Source organism: Biomphalaria glabrata, chromosome 14 (assembly GCF_947242115.1).
Source record: "Biomphalaria glabrata chromosome 14, xgBioGlab47.1, whole genome shotgun sequence".
NCBI lineage: Eukaryota > Metazoa > Mollusca > Gastropoda > Planorbidae > Biomphalaria > Biomphalaria glabrata.
Genome location: NC_074724.1, coordinates 35838047 through 35858393, shown reverse-complemented (window position 1 = coordinate 35858393; position 20347 = coordinate 35838047). Strand labels below are relative to the sequence as shown.

The window sequence follows — 20347 nt, the reverse complement described above, 5'->3', positions numbered from 1 at the left end:
AAAAGAGTCCCATAAACCTGTCACACATCCATGCGCTGTTCCTCAAGGGACCGTTACATAAATGGCGAGTCACCCACGGTTAGCTTGGTATAATGAAAGAAAATGTCGGAGGCTCCCGGTGTCCTCGTCCTTCGGCCATGTGCAGCCAAGCATGCGTCCGGGGCCAAAGGCATTGGAAACAGCAATGCTTTACATAGGCATTGACTCGGGTCTCTCTCAAACAGAACTGTGTTCACGCAGGTTTTTTTTTTTTTTACTGTTTGGCGCCCAAACAGTTTTTGTTTTCATACTTAGAGCTCGAAGAGCCTTCGGCTCAGCTCTTAAGAAGATCAAACGATTCTAGTTGAAGTCTAGTTCACTCGACAGCCAAAACTATTTAAAGAACTTTGAAGTATTTAAAGAAAGGATTTAATATGTTTATCTTACGTCATTACTTGTTGATGTTATGTGAAAATTATTAGATCTAGTTAGGACATGGAACTATAGTTAGAATGTGACGTAATAAAATAAAATGACAGTCTATAATCTTAAAATTAATGAGTTTAGTACGGGAGATGATTGCTTCTTGAGCTGCTCTATGCGGGTAGGCCTATATGATTGCGCCCTTAAATTCTTTCAGACACCGAACGGGAGCTTCCACTGCTGCCTCGTCTATCACAATCTACCCCCCCCCCCCCCCAAAAAAAAAAAAAAACAAGAAAAAAAAAAACAACGAAGTTCCCAAACGGAATTAACTAATCCAGTTCGATAAATCATTTATGTCGACGACTTTACCAACCTGGGCAGCACAGTGTCCATTGCAACTGTCTAGACAACCATAATAGAGCTAAGGCCATCAACACCTATGGCCGCACTGTACGACGTAACATGGCAACTAGCATTAAATTAGAATGGTCTAAACTGCCCACAGGTTGTGACGTAGCAGGTCAGCAGTGAGGCCCTCTATACCGAATGGTATCGCTCCAATTGAGAATAGGCCTACGGCGGAATAGGTCTCTTCACCAAGTTCGCCTAATAATAAACAAAAAAAAAATCCATTAATTATATAGCAATGATCTCACCACACTTTTGTATGACTCTAAGACCTTGGGTGGGTGCTCTATAGAAGACATTTGAGACAGTGGCCTTAGCAGAGCGCGGGGCCCTGGGTGAGTGTCATATACGAGGCCCAATATATAACCTACTGTACCATATCACGCTAACGGGCTCGTCCGCTTTATTTTTGCTACTAAACATAGTAGGCCTACCTTAAATGTGTTACTGTGCTGGTCTTTCACTAATTAGATAGGCCTACACGTAACCTATGATTCAGAAACATTTTGCACGAAAAATCAACAAACTAGATAGGCCTACTAATAATTTCTGCTAAGCACGCTGGAGTCGGAAAGTAACTATTAATTACTGAGGAGAACAAGAATTGTTGCAATAACCAAATAGTTGCTTAGACAGTCACAGACGGATTCAGTCACGGAACTTTCCTGGCTTGTCGCTTTGCACTAATAATAATATGTACCTATCTTTTCTCCCAATGTGCGGTCCGAATGTAGAAGCCAAATTGATGTTCTTTAAGAACAAGGTGTGTGACAGGAGCTACAGTTGTGTCCCTTGACGTTCCCAGATCCGACTTTGCGAAAGGGCTATGACCACGGGTTTTCGAAAAAAAAAATACTCCCGCGTTTTTATTTATTTACCTCCCTTTTTTTTTTTTTTAAACACGGGTTTTTCCACGCCACCCGATGTAGGCTATATTATATGTACAGTAACCTGCTGGGGGTGGAGGAGTGAATACGTCGTCATCGCCGAAGCCAAATTCTCCAAAAAAAAACCTAATAAAATACTCAGACACAAAGATAAAGGCACATTCCTGGTTCCATTTGCTAGGACACATTTGTACATATGCTCCTTCTTCCTTAGTGCTATTAGATCATGGAATGGATTGCCTGAGCTAGCCAGGAAAACCAATGACTTGGCAGAATTTAAGTCAGTGGTTAACATGCATGACTAGATTGATCTAGGAACATGCGTTGGACGTAATCATCATCTTTTTAAAAGTATTTTATAAGATAAGTATTCCAACAGTAGTCTATACTTTAATTGTTAGTGCATATAAACAACTAAAAGAACTTTTTTGTACTTTAAAAATTAAATCTTTATTTAATCAACATTTTTTTTTCCATGAGACATTGCATTTTAGTACAAATAGATAAAACAAAGTTCAAAGACAATTTAAGTTTACATATTCAATAAATAACAATAAAACATTTTTTTTTTTACTGACCATATACATTTTTACATTCAACTCTTAGTAGATTTGTACTTTTGATATATTTAGTAAGTCACTTCATAAGAACAAAACAAGTTTATTTCTTTAACTGAGCCTCTCTTACTTTTACTGCGTCAGAAGAGAAACCAGAAAACAAAAGAGAAACCAGAGAACAGAAGAGAAACCAGAGAACAGAAGAGAAACCAGAAAACAAAAGAGAAACCAGAAAACAAAAGAGAAACCAGAGAACAGAAGAGAAACCAGAGAACAGAAGAGAAACCAGAGAACAGAAGAGAAACCAGAGAACAGAAGAGAAACCAGAGAACAGAAGAGAAACCAGAGAACAGAAGAGAAACCAGAGAACAGAAGAGAAACCAGAAAACAAAAGAGAAACCAGAGAACAGAAGAGAAACCAGAAAACAAAAGAGAAACCAGAGAACAAACCTGAAAACTAAGTGAATAGAATACTCAGTCATATATTAAACAAGTCCCTATAGATTTATTTGAAAACCTGTAGGAAATTGCACTAAGAAAAATGAATAATTTGCGAAATGTAACCTTGTAGATCGTGAATAAAAACAATTTAAGTAATAAAACATATATTAAGACTTTGCATAAGAAAAAAGCTGGTGTAAAACTAGAAGTTAATTGTTCAGTAAATGTCACGGTTAAATGAAAATAATAAATAAAGTTATATTGCATCTAGCACAAACAAGACCAATTATAATCCCTTAATGACTTCAACATAGCTTGCCCTCATATTGCAATACATAGATTACCAATTATAATAAGTTGCAAAGGGAAAAGATCGTCTCTCGAGACGTAAAATGCCACAGAATAACAACCTAAAAGCCTCCAAATGCCAATCTTTATCATGTGACATGGAAAGGAAAGAGATGGATCAACTGCAATATCTGACTCTGATGCAGTATCCACTTGCTAAGCTAGCTGTGGAGTTACTAAAAAAAAAATTCAATAAAAAAAAAGGAATGCCCTGTTATAGCTTTGCTGTAGAGATGGAAAGATGACAATGTAAAATTGTAGAAAAATTAATTCAAATGCAAGTAGTCAATAGTGGAGATGGATCAAGTTCACTTGACTCGCAGTTAACCAAGTTGTCCCGTGGCTAGCACAAGGACCAAAATTCATTTGTTTTGCTTACATTATGTCATGTATCTATCTTTTAGTCTGAACCATAAATAAATCATCACAATTCTAACTCGAAGACTCAATAGTCTTTAAAGTTTGGTGAAACCATCCAATTTTAGAAATTTTCTTAAATAAATACATTAAAACTAAATCCAAGATTTACTTTGTATAAAACATTCCAAAACAATCTTTAACAAAAATAATGTATGTCGCATATAGACATAAAACAACAGTCTAAAAAAAGAAATTACTGGATTATTTCTCTTGGGCTATAAGTTATTTGATTGTTGAAATAATAGTCATTCAATGATTGAGGGGGATCAATGAAATTACAATTATACTGAAAAATGAAGAGGATATATGCCCAGTTTCAACTCAAATTTATAGTAAATAAAATAGTTTGCTATAAACTTTGTATGGGTAGAAGATATTTTGCATAAATTTGTCTGGACAATAATATCAGCTTAGTGAAAAAAGAGACATTATTTCAATGTAGCAGTTACATTATTTCAATGTAGCAGTTACATTATTTCAATGTTGCAGTACACTTTCACTAGTATCAAAGTACTACGCAATTAATCAAGTATCTAAAGAAACAAATGTTTCATACAATTTTCTGTTGATGATATGACAAAAATACCTGATATTAAAAGATCTATCAAAATGTTGGAATTAGTATTTAAATAAAAATTGTTTTGCTAATAAAATTTGAAGATAATAAATTGAGAATTTAAACAAAAAGTAAAAAATAAATAAAAATAAATCAACAAGTACCGGTATACAAATAAAAGGAAATTGCCAAAAAAAGAAAACATCCAAGAACTAGCTACAACAACTCAAGCTGACAGCACAAAGAAGTTTATAAGTGTCAACAAAGCTACAAACCATTTCTTCGATAGGTAACAATTTATTAAAATGTATAATTTTAACGAAGACTAAACAAACAAGCTTAAAATAATATAATCAAGACTTAAATGACTCAAAATACTTAATTCTGAGATTAAGTAAAAAAAAAATTTGAATCGAATTTCAATTCGTAACAGTTGTTTAAGTACGTAGGAAACATGTCACTCTGTACAGCAAATATTTCCAGCTCATGAGAAGATTATGTTGACAGTGCATCTATGAAAATAAACTATCTTAAGACCAGTAGTCACCTATGTGAGACCAGGACACTAATTAAAAACACCATAAAATCTGCCAAATACTTAGGAAAAATCCTACAAAAGTATGAGAGGGTATACATGAAGAACCTGGCTGGAGGACACCCACTAACCAGAAGATTTCAATTATGTGAAGAGTTATCTACAGCAAAAAAGAAAACAAGAATATGTTAAGCACCTCATTATGAAAGTATGTCAAAGTTCAGAGGGTAAAAAATAGTCTACAGACTAAATCCAAAAAGAAGACAAGCCAAAGGCAGACCATGAATAACATAGCTTGAAGATGAAGAGGCAGATGAGTTAGGACATTGAGATGAAAATCTAATGAGAACTTGAAGCAACTTGTGTTCAAACAGTTCCCTGCATGAGCTGTAGCACCACGATGAAGGATATGATAAACATATATTTAGAACAGCACTACTAAAATATCCTAATTCATCAACTAGTTTATGTACTAAATATGATTAGGATCCTTGCAACATTTTTTTAAATTTCACATAAAAACAAATAAACACAAACGCAATATTTAACAATACATGAAATCAAAAATTGACTTAAGATGATGATATGGCCAGATATGTCATAGATTAAAAAAACTTAAAAGCAAAACAAAAATCTGCATATTTTTCTTTATCAATATTGATTTACCAAAATGTCCTAAAATGCAAGAAGTAAAAAAAGCAAAACTTTGATACTTTGCTGAAGTATATATTTTTTTTACATCCAAGCTTGTCAAATTGCAGTGGCCCCAGCCTTTTGGAAGTAGCAGCTTAATTCCATCCAAACTAAGTCATGATGCAGACATGTAACAAATGTACATGTAAATGTTTCAGTGATCTCCTGTAAACTCTGGTATACTTTATGTGTGTGTGTGTTGAGCTTATATCCTAATTGTTTCATCAGTTACTTTGCGATCTGTTCTGCCTAGTACGCCAAAATATTTTATGGTGTAAAGTTCCCTTTTCAGACCTTGTGATTCACAGGGCAGATGATGTAAAGGTCATCTGTTTCTATAGCCCAAGGTTAACAAGGGTGTCATTTGGCCAGCACAACGACCAACTGCTTTTACTTTTCCCCAACTAATGTCAGGTTATTAGAGCTGGGTGGACTCAAGAGGCGCCTGGAATCCTGAAATTAAAAGTCCCAGTCTTCACCTGGATTCGAACCTGAGAACACTAAGTGCTTTACCACTTAGCCACCACATCTACTTTTATGGTGTGAATGCACATAAAAAAGATTTTTAACATCTTTTTATCAAAATATGCCTATTATGAAAATTTTCATTTTTTTGCAGTCTATTTACCAAAACTACACCTAAAACAGACACCAGACAACTCATCAACTGGTTGAATGGGTCACAACACAGAAACAGATGACAAAACAGTTTTTTTTTTGTTTTGCTGTTATTATCTTGAAATTCTAAATGATTCAAACATAATTTGACTTTACCATTGAACTTAAGTTTTTGTAACAAGCAGCTCTTGCTTTGATATGCCAGGCTTATATGGTCATGTGGCTAATGTTTGACTACAATATCATTCAGTCCAAAAAAGTGAAGACAAAATAATGTTGATATTTTAGTAAGGAGAGTTACAGTAAGTAAAAATAAGGACAAAAACTATTTGTAAAAAATTATATTAGGTAAACAATATAGCATACAGAAACCATTGCGGTTACAAACAAATGTAAAAAAAAATTACTATTAAAAATAAATATGTATTCTTAGAGTCCTGAAACCTTTTGTAGAAAAAATATATTTTTGGAACCGGTATACAATAAAACATACAGATAGTGTTTATAGATTTACACAAACTTTCTGAACTTACAAAAAGATTTAAGTGTACACTTTTCTTTTTCTTCATGATAAAAAAATTTGATAAAAGATTGATAAAAAAAAAAAAGCTTGCAGTTGGCAACGGATTTATAAATAGAAAACTATATCACTGTATTCTTTAGATGGAATGAACAGAGTGTCATTCTGACGGCAACATTAACAAATGAAAACTGTACTATCAAGAGTCTATTTTCCTGAACTTTCCATTGGCCGAGCACAACTCCATTTCATCAACTTTTTTCTCCTTTTTGGATACAATCTGTTTGCTTTTCTCTGCTTCAGAATCGGAGCTGTCTGTGTGGGCGAGTGTCATTCCACTCCTGTCTTGCATCAAATGTCTTGATCGCTCTTCATCTGCAGACGTTCGTTCAAACTTGATAAAGAAACGACTCACTGGCTTGAGTCTGGTCAAAAATGTAACAACTACAATTGTCACAAATGACACTATCATAGCAAAAGTCCTGAACGGGAACATCTGGCCAGAGATTTCAGGGAAATAAATCCAAACTGGCATGTTAATGAGCGGCTCACCTGCGCCAACACGCAGGAGAAATCCCACTAGATACCCTGCCACTGAGCCTAGAGTGTTTGTAAACTTTGGGCAGTAGAGAATGGCAGTCAACTGCGGAAAGATGATAACAAAGACGAAATCTGCAGCTAGAATAAACATGCCGTAGATGACACTGGAGGACAGGGCGATGAACATACAAATGCAGCCAATGAAAATGACAGCAACAACCTGCACGATTCTGAGTTCAATCTTGCTAGCCTGGGAAAAAATGAACATATATAGTTAATGTGTGATAAAGTAAGAAATATGAATTTAATCTGTATAGAATCAATTAACATTTCTCTAGTTAAATGTTTCCCAAACTGTGTTTTAGCCTTCCATTAGACCTGAATAGGTGTTCTATGAACTATTGCAGTAATTAACTTGTAGGCCACCATATGGATTAATCTCTTGAAAAAAATTGTGTAACTATCCAGTTGCTGAATGTTTTTATGTAATTAGTATTTTATAATGTAAGAGAGTGGTAATAGTTTTCATTTCTAGATTAATTATTTCCATTTTTTTTTCAGGATAAAATTAAATTCCTATTTTTTTAAACTCATTTAATTATTTCTGTAATACTTTATTATATTGTGTTAAAGTAGGGTTACATGGAAAGGAGAATGGCCCCCAGCCCTGGACCCAATAACCCATTGTTATCATACCAAAAAAAAAGGTAATTCACAACTTTGCCAACACTACTGTGCTATCAGCCTCATAAACCATCCCAGCAAACTCCTGTTAAAAACTATACTAAACTTCTAAAACTGCAGGCAAAATGACATCAGAGGAACAAATGAGTTTTAGATAGAGCTGCAGCACAACAGAATAAATCCTGAATCTCAGAATATTCAGTGAGAAATCTTTCATCTCTTTCATGTCTTAATTAATTTCAAAAAGCCTTTTGTCAGAGTCTGGCACGGAACACTCTGGGCGACAATGGGAAAATACAATATAAGCAAAAAACATATTTATAATAAAACAAAATCTTCATGACCAGGCCACTGGTGCAGTATACTTCAACAATAACACTAGGGTAAGGTTTAAAAGTTGGAGTGAGACAGGGCTGCCTTATTTCACAAAATCTTTTTCAATATCTTTCTTAAAAGGATAACAGAGGATGCTCTTGTAGGTTTCAAAGGTACTGTAAGCATTGGTGGAAGAAGAATTATTAACTTTCACTTTGCGGATGACATATATGGTTTGGCGGGGACAGAGAAGAACTAGCTGATGCGCATAGACAAGATTTCTACAGCAAATAGCATGCAAATCAGACTTACACAACCATTACTTACATTTCTGCGGAAGATTTCACTGTAAATATTATGAGTAAACATGGAACTAGATCCCAGGACTGCACTGTCCATTGAGGACATGACTGCTGCAGAGATAGCACCAAGTCCTTCAAGAAAGTGAAAACAATTTGTCAGTAGGAAATTAACATCATTCTAAAAGAATATTGTCTTGGAGACTTAAAATTTAAAAAAAAAAAAAAAAAATCCTTTGAATAAGATTTACGTTAGGCAGCATCATTTTTCAACTAAGTGCAGCATATAAAGGAAAGTGAAGGTACCCCTTTCAGATCTTGCAATCTATGGAGCAATGACCAACCACCTTTCCCTTTCCCCAACTAATGTCAGGTACCCATTAGAGTTGGGTGGACTCAGGGGCACCTTAAAAATCCAGAAATAAATCCATGTCTTCATCAGAATTTGAACTAGACATTTCTCAAATTGGAAAGACAAGGGCTTTATCAATCAGTCAATCAGCCTCCATTGTGTGTAAATACTTCAACCTGATGTTTCATAACTAATGATAAAAACCAAAGTTGTAAATAAAAGTGGTAACGATATAAATAAATAAATATAAAGTTACATGATCAATAAAATTAACCATGTAATAGAACCAATGGATTAACCTAAACAATTACTTTAAGAGTGCTACTAACCAAATATAGAGACAACAGAAGGTGTAAACTCATTTATGACAATAGGTAAGATAAGGCTGGATTGGTTGGTCTCCATCGGTGACCTCCCCTGTGTTGTGTTCCTCCAGTCTGGGTAATAAAAAGCAATGCATTTTCTACATGTAGATCAAACTGAGAAGTTTTCATTTCTATTTTAAGTTTAAGATAAATAGCGATTATGTGAATTCATATGAAATGCCTAAAATATAATCAAAGATTAAAGGGCTATTTAAAAAGTCTAAAATAAACCTAAACGCTGATAAAATGTTGTGTTACTGCAAAAGACATGTCAGGACATCATCTTTAAGGTCTAAGTTTGTACCAATCTATAGGAAATCAATTATCAGGCTGTTCATCTTGCATACTTAATATTAATAAAGGGTTGTACTTTTTAGCTGCAAAAAAAGTGCTGGGTTCAAAGCTTGTCAGGTGAGAACAACATTTCTCTAGTATGGGTACTCTCAAATGTTCTTATGGCACCTGGGTATTTGTGGTAACTGATTCCTTGTTGGAAATTTTAAATTTATCACTCATTGTGCCGGCAACTCTGCATCCTTATATTAAACAGAAAATAGCGAAAGTAAAAAGAACACTACAATTGTGGGTCTGTTTGAATTCAATAATTAGCTTAAGTCCAAGTTGAAATAAACTTTGACACTCGATCTAAGATGCTGATAATGATAGAAAAAATGACACTTCAATGCTCGATCAAACATCTTGATTTTGGTGACAAATAAAAACAAAGTACTGCATGAGTTATCTGGCTGGATGTGCAATCTATGTAAATTTAACATTGACCATACAAAAGTTAGATAGTCACAAGATTAAGAAAAGAAATACCTGCACTAGCTCCAGCAATGCCAATCATGACAGAAGGAATCACCAGGACCAGTGCACCGACGGCTCCAACAAAGGACAAGACTTGAGCTTGTTTGGCACTTTTTACAGACAGCACACGCTGGAAGTAGGACTGCCAGGGAATGGTGCCTAGAGTCTAAAAGTACAGAAAACAACAGGTTACAGGACACAATTCTTTTAGGCCATGAAATGTAAATGTGTATATCTCAAACAAAACGAATAGCAAGTCTTAAGCTTATTAGGCTATAGGGTTTGATTGGTTGCTACTTTACTCAATGTGGGCTTGATGGCTGAGTGGTTAGGTGCTTGACTTCTGAACCTGCGAGAACTGGGATTTTGAACTTCAGTATATTTAGAATGCCCCCGAGTCGAGGCAGCTTTAACAGGTATTTGACAAATGTTGGTGAAGTGAAGGCAGCTGGTTGTAACATCCTTCGCAATAGAAACAGAGGAGCCCCCATCAATTGCAAGGTCTAAAAGAGGTTCCTTTACTTTCTTACTTTCTACAAAGCTTACAACAACTCACTCTGTCTCTCTGGTAAAAAGTTGGTACATGTTATTTCTCACACAACCAATCTCGGATCAAGATGAAATTTTGCACTTATTTCTTTTACATGAAAAACAAAACAAGAATCAATAAAAAAAAACAACAACTACCAATTAACTATTTAATTAACTTAATCCTAATGAAGGCTGGAATTTTTAATTTCAGGATCTTTGGACTATTCTGAGTCCACCTAACTCTTAACGGGTACCTGACATTAGTTGGGGAAAAGTAAAGGCAGTTGGTCGTTGTTGTGGTCACATCAACATTAACCATATGCTACAGAAACAGAAGACCTTTACGTCAACTGCCTGTCTGAAAGGGGAACATTACTTTCTTTTACATTTATTTAATTAACTAAGTATAGTTTAAAGAATCCATTCACATGTGTTATTTTCTATTGAGAGAAAAAAAACAACAGAAATATCCATAGTCTGGTAGGTGTTTCAAATTCTTATATTACATAAAAATAATAGTTGTATACAATGTGTCATGCTTATAAACATCTTGGTCTTATGATTTTACTTTCTTTTAAGCAATCATTGCTAAGGAGCTTACCATGGCTATAAGAAGATCTACCCAGAGTCCCCACATGTTGCTCTCCACATGACCAAGCCAAACAGTCTGATTGGCTGAGAAGTCCCCAATCTTTTCATTGGTGAATATGAATGGTAAACTCAACATCTGCACAGCAAGGACATGATTAAAACCTTTTGACGTACAGAACACTAGTACTTTAATTCTACAAATAAATGAGATAAAATATATTGTCCTGCTATAAAAAGTTCCAATAGCAGAAAAAACAATGTTTTTCCTGCCATTGACAATAAGCCTCAAAAAAAGTCAAATGGGATAAATACAGCAATGTTATTTATTGTGAAGGGTTTATATGTCCTTAAACTCTGGCATCACCTGCCCATGGATTTTGTTGATTGTCTGTGTCAAAACAGATCACAAACATTACTTTGCTTTACTTTCACCAATGGTTCTCTCACAAAACCTTTTAAGTTAGTTGAAAATGACTTTAAAGATAATTTTATTGGTCTAAACAAATGGGAATTCAGTTTCAATACAATTTTTGTCCATCTCAGCATAACTGCCATAACAATATATATATATAGATGTAACATGAACAATATTCACACACAAAACATGTATACACTCACACACAAACATCACTTGATGAGATAGGTTTCTGTGTACTTTTCGGTTGTGACTAATGACCTTGAAACACCCAGTCAGAAACTACTTTTAATAGTAGTTATTAAATGGAACAATAGTGCTTCTGACTCACCAGACCAATGAAAATGAAGGCCAGCTGCACAACGTCTGTGTAGGCCACAGAGATCATGCTGCCTATCATGGTGTAGATGGTGGTGACAGAGCCGGACATGATGACTGCCACAGTAAGTTGGATGTTGGCGATAACACTTAGTGTTGTGCCTGACATAAAAAATGTAATGAATAAGCACAATTATGCAGACATGTATATAACGGGAAAAAAAAAGAAATCTAGAATATATAAATAGTTTAAGATTAACTGTAAAATTTAAGTTGAGTTCTATTATCTGTAATTTATGGAAGGCAAAAAAGCATTTGCCATAGCTCTGGAATATAAGCATGTCAAACTAAAAGTGGCTGGCTTCTCTACCCCCAAAGCGAAATTCACCTTAACCTGCAGTACATTTGTGGACAGGAGTGTCCACAATCATATGAAAAGTGTTCTACGAGATGAACCATAGTTCTACAACTAGGAAGTCAACTGTTAATGTAAACATTTTATTCTTTCAGGGACAAAGTATTTCACTAAATATGAAATACAGAATGCCATGTTAGAAATGACTATTAAAATTTATAAAACCATTTTGACTAGTGTGATTCATAAGCTATAAATGTGCAAAGTATTTCACTACATATGAAATACAGAATGCCATGTTAGAAATGACTTATTAAAATTTATAAAACCATTTTGACTAGTGTGATTCATAAGCTATAAATGTGCAAACTAGCCCCTTAAATCTAATGGAACTAATGGAAATAAAACCTGTGCATATGCCAACACTCTCAACCAGTTTAATATTGTTAGTCAATGTGGCTATCACAAAAAGCTCCTAACAGTTAATTAGGCTAGCACAAAAAGCTCCTAACACCTATTTACTTTAACCAATAGTCAAGTACCCATTAAAACTAGGTAGACTAACAGAGGTCCTCACATCGTAAGTAATAAAGTATATGACTGGACACAAACATGAAAACGATGGTCTGACATTCTCTTAATCATCAAGTATCTTATTTGCACTCAAAGTGGAAATATATCTCTACAAATCTATGGAGACAATCAGTAAGCCTAGCTCCAAAAAAAAAAAAAGGCTTTTCTTAAACGTATTGAAAAAAAAAAACATAAAGAACTGGCTGAGTTGAAGAAGACCATTAAGTTGCAAGCTTAACACAGCAATTAAAAATTATATTAAAAAAAAGACTTAATATTCGTAAAGATGTAAACCAAAACTATACCTAATGCATTGAGAATGGATGCGCTCCACAAAAGATCCCCCATGAGGCTGGCCATGTAGATCAGCACAGTCACAATGTGGCCGTAGTGAAGCTGGAAAGGGTCCAGCATGGTCAGGTACTCGCAGTCTCTCATCCGTCTGGCATAAAAAGCTCCGCCTGAAATAGATAGACATCAATCACTGTTTCTAATTTAAATTTAACAAAATCTTCTTTCTACTGATTAACTAATCTGTCCTCTTGTTAACTGCATTTACTTTGATAAATCCCTTTAGAGGAAGGGAGGTGAGAAAGCATGCGTGTGAAACATTTCCCACAACATAAATAAATATTCAGAGAGTTAAAGACCAATATAAAACATACCATCATTTTAATAGCTTCAAGTGTAAGTAAGAAGAAATACTTCGGTGCAATCTGGCTTTCAGTGTTCACTAAAGACTATAACTTACCTAAATTTAGACCAATGAAAATGCCCAATGGTGCAAGTGTCCAAATCATGCCATCTTTGGCTATAGATTCTGCTGTTCCATTAATATAGCCTCCTCCTACCGTTGTCGCTGCAAGATGAATGGAATTTTAATAAACGAAATAAGTTAGTAAAAGAAATGAATTACTGCAATATTAAACAAAAATAAAATAGCATTCTGGATCTAAATTGAAAAAAAAAAAAGCATGCACTAAAAAAAAACAACCCAGAAATAATATATTTTCTCCTAATATTGGAGATTCTCATGATAAAGTAACCATGTCAAGGATGCTAAATTAAATTTTCAATGTTAATACTAATGGAAGACCATGGAAAATTTGATTCTGCAATGATTTTACCTTCTAAAAAAACATAGGTTATCAAATAGTCCTTTGTTCTCTTCTACATATTAATAACTGAGGTAGTGTTGTTGACAATATCTTAATAAATTTTCATAGTACCAAACTGCTGGTTGACACCCACACTTCATAACAGCTAGCTAATAGTAGTTTTTCCACCTATTCATGAAAATCTCTATTACTTTACAAGTACATAGTTTAAAATACTTTTTTTTATTCTTTATTCATCATATGATAAGAAAAAAAAAACACTGGTTGCCACTGCCAAAGAAATGTTGGCAGGGTAAGGGAGATAATTGCTACCAAATGCAAAAAGTACTTTAGCAAAGAAAAAATATTTATAAAAACAAAAATCTGTAAACAATTTTGTTTACCTTCAAGACTTAACAAACAACATTCAGAAATAATTAGATAATTTAGGCCAGGTGTCTACATATTACACATGAGCTTACCTATCATAGTAAATATACCAATAACAGTCTTGAGATCTCTGCCAGCCACCAGCGTAGTCTCAAGTCCACCAGTCACTCCTATTTCACGGCCTTTCACTTTGACTTTCCAGGCGGCAACGATTCCTACTGCTAATATGACCAAATAGAAGACCACCAGGACCACAAGAGCTACAACATTCACTCCCATTTCGACTGACGATGATGGCTGTATCAATTGGCCTGGTCTATTTTATAATTGATGAACTACAAATAAAACACACACAAAAATTAAAAAACCCCAGAAAAACAATAGTTAAATATCTATTTTTTTCTCCTTTTTTTTTTTCAAATAGAAATTTATATTGTCAGAAAAATGTTAACAGTTACTATAATAAGAGAATAAAGAACTGCTGTGGACTGGATAATACAATTTCATGAGTGAACAGAGAATGTATGTTTTTATTTCACATGTTGAATTTGACATTGTTTATGTTGGGACACATGTATGAGTGATAGCTAAAGGGAAAGAATAAGGGATCCACCCCCCAATAAAAGAGAGGACTTGATAAAGAGTTGTTACTAGATAAAAATGGTATTGTTTTGGCTATGCTAAATGTGAGATTTGAAACTAGTATATTCTGTAAAGTAAACAAATATTCATGTTGCCAGGATGGCTATAACCATATATAACATCTGGACATGTGAACTGTAACCAAAAATGTATTTGCCTTAGCTAATGTTAAGTTTTTAGTAGGATACAGTTGACTGAAATCTGAAATAAATATAATTCAACAAACAGAAATAAGTGCTCTTCACATTTTTGAATCCAGCCTAGGAAGACAGGCATCTGAGCACCTTAGTGTCACTCTTGATTGCAAACTAAGAAAGGATGAGCACCTGTAAGAAGTTGGAGGCTCAGTGGCTGAGCAGTAAAGCACTTGGCTTTTAAACCAGAGGTCCCGGGTTTGACTCCAGATGAAGACTGGAATATGTAATTTGTGGATCTTTGGGCATCTCTGAGTCCACCCAGCTCTAATGGGTACCTGACATTAGTTGGGGAAAAGTAAAGGCGGTTGGTCGTTGTGCTGGCCACATAACACCCTCGTTAACCATAGGCCACAGAAACAGATAACCTTCACATCATCTGCCCTATAGACCACAATGTCTGAAAGGGGAACTTTACCTGTAGGAAATTGCAAGAAAGGCCTCAAGGAAACTTTGCATCATGTGGTAAACGGCATCCACAAAGTGAGGAGCCAAAGCAGACATGCTATGATGACTACATTTAGTTGCATTCTGATCATAGGTCTTGAACAGTTCCAAGCATTATGGTCTGTCTGAGAAACTTTCAGGACAAGCCCACTAAATGTTGCTGTTATAAGTGCAAATGTAGACCCTTTAGGAGGGAGAAGTCTGTACAATCATGCTTTGAATAATACAAAAGACTGGAAGAACGTCTGTCAGTTACAAAACAGTAGATGGAAGTAGATGCTCATCCCAATAGACTTGCTGATAAAGCTGGCATCCACTACCAACAGGCCAAATATCCAATGCTTTCACAGCCTTCTCCCTTATTGCTGTCCCATGATTCCAGTGTCATTGGCTTAACACTAGTAGACCCTAATTCCACCAAGTTAAAGGCACTCATGTATGTGACAAATAGCAATGGAGATCATCAATACCTTCTCACCCAGTACTTTTTTTTTTGTTGTATTATATATATGTCGTCCTTTTTTGTTACATGGTCCGGCAGGGTTACATATATGTGTATGTCTATTGTATTTTCTATGCAGTTTCCTAGGGAAAAAGAAAAGCTGCCAAAATAAACTATGGGAAGACAATATCAAAGAATGTACAAGCTTGCCATTGAAAATGACTCAAATTATGGCAAAAGACAGGAATGGAGAGAGATGGTCAACAGATCATGTGAGGCGCCCCAACAGTCCAAATGACTAAAGGGAAGGTGAAGGTTATTTTGATGCTTGCATGGGAAATATGATACTGCTAGAATGCAAGATCCATTTCTTTACATTTCTGAATCACAGAACTTCATTTTCTTTGAATGTAAGGTTTTTATAAGGACAATAAAGTCAATTAATTCGGGTTCATAACTTTCAATTTTCTGCTTCCAGGTGAAAATTCCAGGTAAGAGTGACCAAAAGGCAAAGCAGAAATAGTTTCATTTCATTAGCATGAATGTGTGAGAGAAACAGATGACTAAATTAAGGACACCCATTAAATACTTAGTGTGACCACAAAACAAAGCAAGGAAACATTGAGATGTAAACTTTGACAATGAATACATGGAATGTCTAGCTATTATAAAAATGGCTTGACCAAAAGGAATTTATTATTGTTATATACTGATGGTCTAACACAGACTTTTTTTTTTCACTTTTTGCATTGGTCCAAAACTATTGTTTTTGTGTCTGATGATACTATTAAAATGCCTTGATGTCTTAAATAATTATGTTAGATCAAATGTGAAATTATCATACATCATGGAGAGTCACTAAAACAAATACGGAAAAGCTCCAGACCTTTGATGACAGATGCCTACGCTGGATATTAGGAACTAGGTGGCCAGAAAAGAAAAGATAACTACTGTCAATTTGTGGGAGAGAACAAGACAAAAGTCCATATTCCAAGACATCACAGTGTCATTGGCTTAACACTAGTAGACCCTAATTCCACCAAGTTAAAGGCACTCATGTATGTGACAAAGAGCACTGGAGATCATCAATAAGTGGAGCTGGATAGGACACACCCTAAAACCAGCTACCAATGTTGCAGGCTGGCACATGATTAGAATTTGCAAGGAAAGAGGAAAGTGGGCAGACCCAAGCAAACCTGGAAGTGGTCAATCGTCAGTGAAGCTGAGGGTAATAGAATAACATGGGACCAGATGAAGAAAACTGCTCAGAACCGAGTTTGGTGGAGAGGTGTGGTTGCTGCCCTATGCTCCCCAAGAGTACACAGGATTAAGTAAGTAATTAAATGAGGAATTCTGATATCTCCCATCTTTCAAATTCTCCTTTTTGTGAGTTTCAGTGTCAAGAGTCTTATTTTAAAGATCCTAAATAAGTCATGTGACCTTGATACCATTTCAACTTCCTTCTTCCTTGAATGTATAGACAAACTTATCCCAACAATGACTACCATTATGAACTGTTCACTAACTTCAGGCATTGTACCACAGCAAAGCAAGCATGCACTTGAAAGGCCTTTAGTAAAAGACTATTGCCAGATAAAAATCTTCCCTTTGTTGAAGCCTCTGGAGTGCATTTGTGTTAGCACAACTTCTTTCCCGTCTTGAATGGTCCTGTCTCTTGGAAGAATTTCAATCTGCATTAAGGAAATGCTGTAGCACAGACAAAGCAGTGGTCAGGGTACTAAATGACTTACTTCACAATTCAGATATAGGCCACATATCAATCCTTTCCATGCTGGACTTAACTGCAGCCTTTGATATGCTAGAACATGAGATTATGATGGCCAGATGCTCTACCATTTTGGTTTAGCAGGAATCACCCTAAAGTGGCTAGGCTCCTATCTGACTGAATGAACTCAAGTGTCATGGTTAACTGGCTTACACTCGAAGTATGAAGTATCCCAAGGATCAATACTGTTCACTATGTATACATACCCACTCAGCGGTATCATACAGCCAACTGGCATCTTATACCACATTTTTTCTGATGACTCACAGCTATAAAATTCCTCAGTACCCTCAGAGGTGTCGCAGCTAAAATTGGCAGTACCATTGCAAGGGTGAGAATGTTGTAAAATGTTTTACATGTTTTAGATATTGAAGAAAATATCTACTTCCTAGTCGAGATCTCCCGCAGGATAACACAGGATGGCAGCGGGCAGGGAATGAACCCGGAAACACAGAAATGACAGAACGACAGTCCATATGCATACTGCATACATACATACATACATACTGGGACATCATTTTCAAATGCACTGTTAGTTGTCTCATTTTCTTTGTTGTATTTTTTCAAAAGTAAATTAAAAAAATTTTCCACTTCTACTCATTGTGCAAGGATAAAATTGGTTGAAAAAATGTTTTCAAGTTCTTTCCAACAATGTGGTGGCTGAGTACAGCAGTAAAGCTCTTGGTTTCCAAGCTGGGGGTCCTGGGTTTGAATCCTGGTGAAGGCTGGGATTTTTTATTTTAGGATCTTTGGACGCCTCTGAGTCCACCCAGCCCTAATGGGTACCTGACACTAGTTTGGGAAAAGTAAAGGCGGTTGGTCGTTGTGTGGCCACACGAGACATTCATTAACTGTGGGTCACAGAATTAGATGACCTTTACTTTTTTTCAAACAATGTAGCTTTTATCAGTGTATTTTCAGCTTGAATGAAAAAGCGATTTATTGATTTATCTAAAAGTAAGAGACTAGAGTTGACTAGATCTAGATTCTAGAGGCTAACTAGACTCTTAAAAAAAGCTTTTTAGGGTCACTCTATACTCTCTCTCTCTATATATAGACATAGATCTATCATCTAGATAATAAATAATTGATAGATCTAAATAATTCAATTGATATCTTTATCAAGTTTATCTAATCTACTTTAAAACTTTAAATCTAAGTACTTCATCTAATCTTTTCTAGTAACTAGTTACTGTAGTGGGAAGCGTGGTAGAGAGGCTAAGTGCATTACTTGGCTTGGCTACCTATGAAGTTCGACACCTGACTCTGGCAGAGTTGTGTTTACTGAGCACCTGAAGGCAGCACGAAAAAACCTTCTTCTAGAAATAGATACCCCCTCCCTCCCACTGGCCCACACCTCAGATTGGATTAAAGTGACCAAAGCGCTCTGAGCATGATGATGCTATATAAGTAAGTATGAAAGTAAGTGCTATTTAAAAGCCATAATATAATTTATAATTTATTTAGTGACGTAGTCTACAGTCTATCATATTCTATTACTACTACTACTAACTATTCTAGAATCAGAGATCTAATCATCATCTGTTCATCATGATAAATCATCTAGAATCTAGATTAGATTCTCTAGATGATTACCGATAGATCTATCTATTCTAGTCTAAGTCTAGCTAGGACTAGAAATACTAGAGTCTAGAATTATTATCAATTAAATAGAATCTATTATTAGTTACTAGATCTAGACTCTATTATTTAAAAGTATTTAGTATAATATGTATTATTATTATACTTTTATACTACTATTAAAAGTATTAATTATAATTACAATTAGATCTAACTATAATTAAAGTAATTAACCTTAAGTCTTAAGCCTAGATCTAAGCCTTTACTCAGTACTGCCTTGTGAAGCCTTGTCGTGTCCTTAATTAGTAATAAAACTAATATTATTAATTATTAATATAAAACTAAAAGCTTAAAACGGCTTAAAAAACGTCTCATTATGATCATTATCTGGTTTATATTATATTTAAATCTAGATTCATTACCTTTCATTTTAAATTCTAATCTATTCTTAGACTGAAATTTTCCCTTTTGACCGTGTGATTTGAGATAGACCTAGATCTATCAGTAGATCTGTAAGACAAAATTTTGTGACGATAGTCCTCGCTCGCACATGCCAAAAGTAAAAAGTTACAAATGTGCATTTGTGTTTTGGTTGAAAGGTCAAAGTTTTAATTGTGTAAAAAGGCGGAGCATAAAGTACGGAAAACGAAAAATAGATTTGTTTTGCTTACACTTACACTTACAGTAGCTATAGATCTAAATCTAGATCTAGACGGCCTCTAGATTCTAGATCTACATTTATTTTTTTTTTTGCCTTTCAGAACTTTCTTTAAAATTAAATTTTATACTTAATCTCTACTAATCTCTATACTTGTGTCTTCACCTAGAGAAGTTTAAAATTAACGCCTGCGAAGTGAATTAAGTGGGCCATATGCCTACATCATATTATATCTTTGTGCAGGGCTATAACCAGTGGCGTAGCATCCATCTCGCGAAAGACCATTAGGGGCCCACAGTAGCAACAATGACGCAAAGGGGTTCATTGCACTTGGGCCCATGACTCTTGACTAGTTGGGGCCCACATGAGAACTTACGGAGGACACATTTCTTATACCATATGCCTAGACTAGACAATTTCGTAAAGAGCTCCATCTTCCCTGGTGCCAGCAGTCTGAGAATTGTTTTAACAGTAAAAAAATAAACGTTTAACTTTGAAATTGTTGGAATGGAAAATGTTTAGTTGTGATGCTAGCACGATTGGGATCCTAAATGATGTTCTTAGAGAACAAGAA

At 35.1% G+C, this 20347-nt stretch overlaps 2 protein-coding genes across 2 annotated transcripts; one reads left to right on the top strand and one right to left on the bottom strand.

Moving 5' to 3' along the window:
* The first annotated feature begins 867 nt into the window (after window positions 1–867).
* LOC129922746 (nucleolar protein 58-like) lies at window positions 868–2718 on the top strand. The gene is made up of 2 exons (XM_056009696.1): window positions 868–925; window positions 2402–2718. The coding sequence occupies exons 1-2, from the start codon at window positions 868–870 to the stop codon at window positions 2716–2718; spliced, it is 375 nt and encodes a 124-aa protein (XP_055865671.1).
* On the bottom strand, window positions 2151–19680 carry LOC106072505 (high-affinity choline transporter 1-like). The gene is made up of 10 exons (XM_056011375.1): window positions 19538–19680; window positions 14116–14358; window positions 13288–13395; window positions 12842–12997; window positions 11622–11770; window positions 10886–11011; window positions 9766–9919; window positions 8908–9015; window positions 8255–8361; window positions 2151–7178 (listed from the first exon to the last, which is right to left on the bottom strand). The coding sequence occupies exons 2-10, from the start codon at window positions 14300–14302 to the stop codon at window positions 6588–6590; spliced, it is 1686 nt and encodes a 561-aa protein (XP_055867350.1). The 5' UTR covers window positions 14303–14358; window positions 19538–19680; the 3' UTR covers window positions 2151–6587.
* Window positions 19681–20347: the final 667 nt, after the last annotated feature.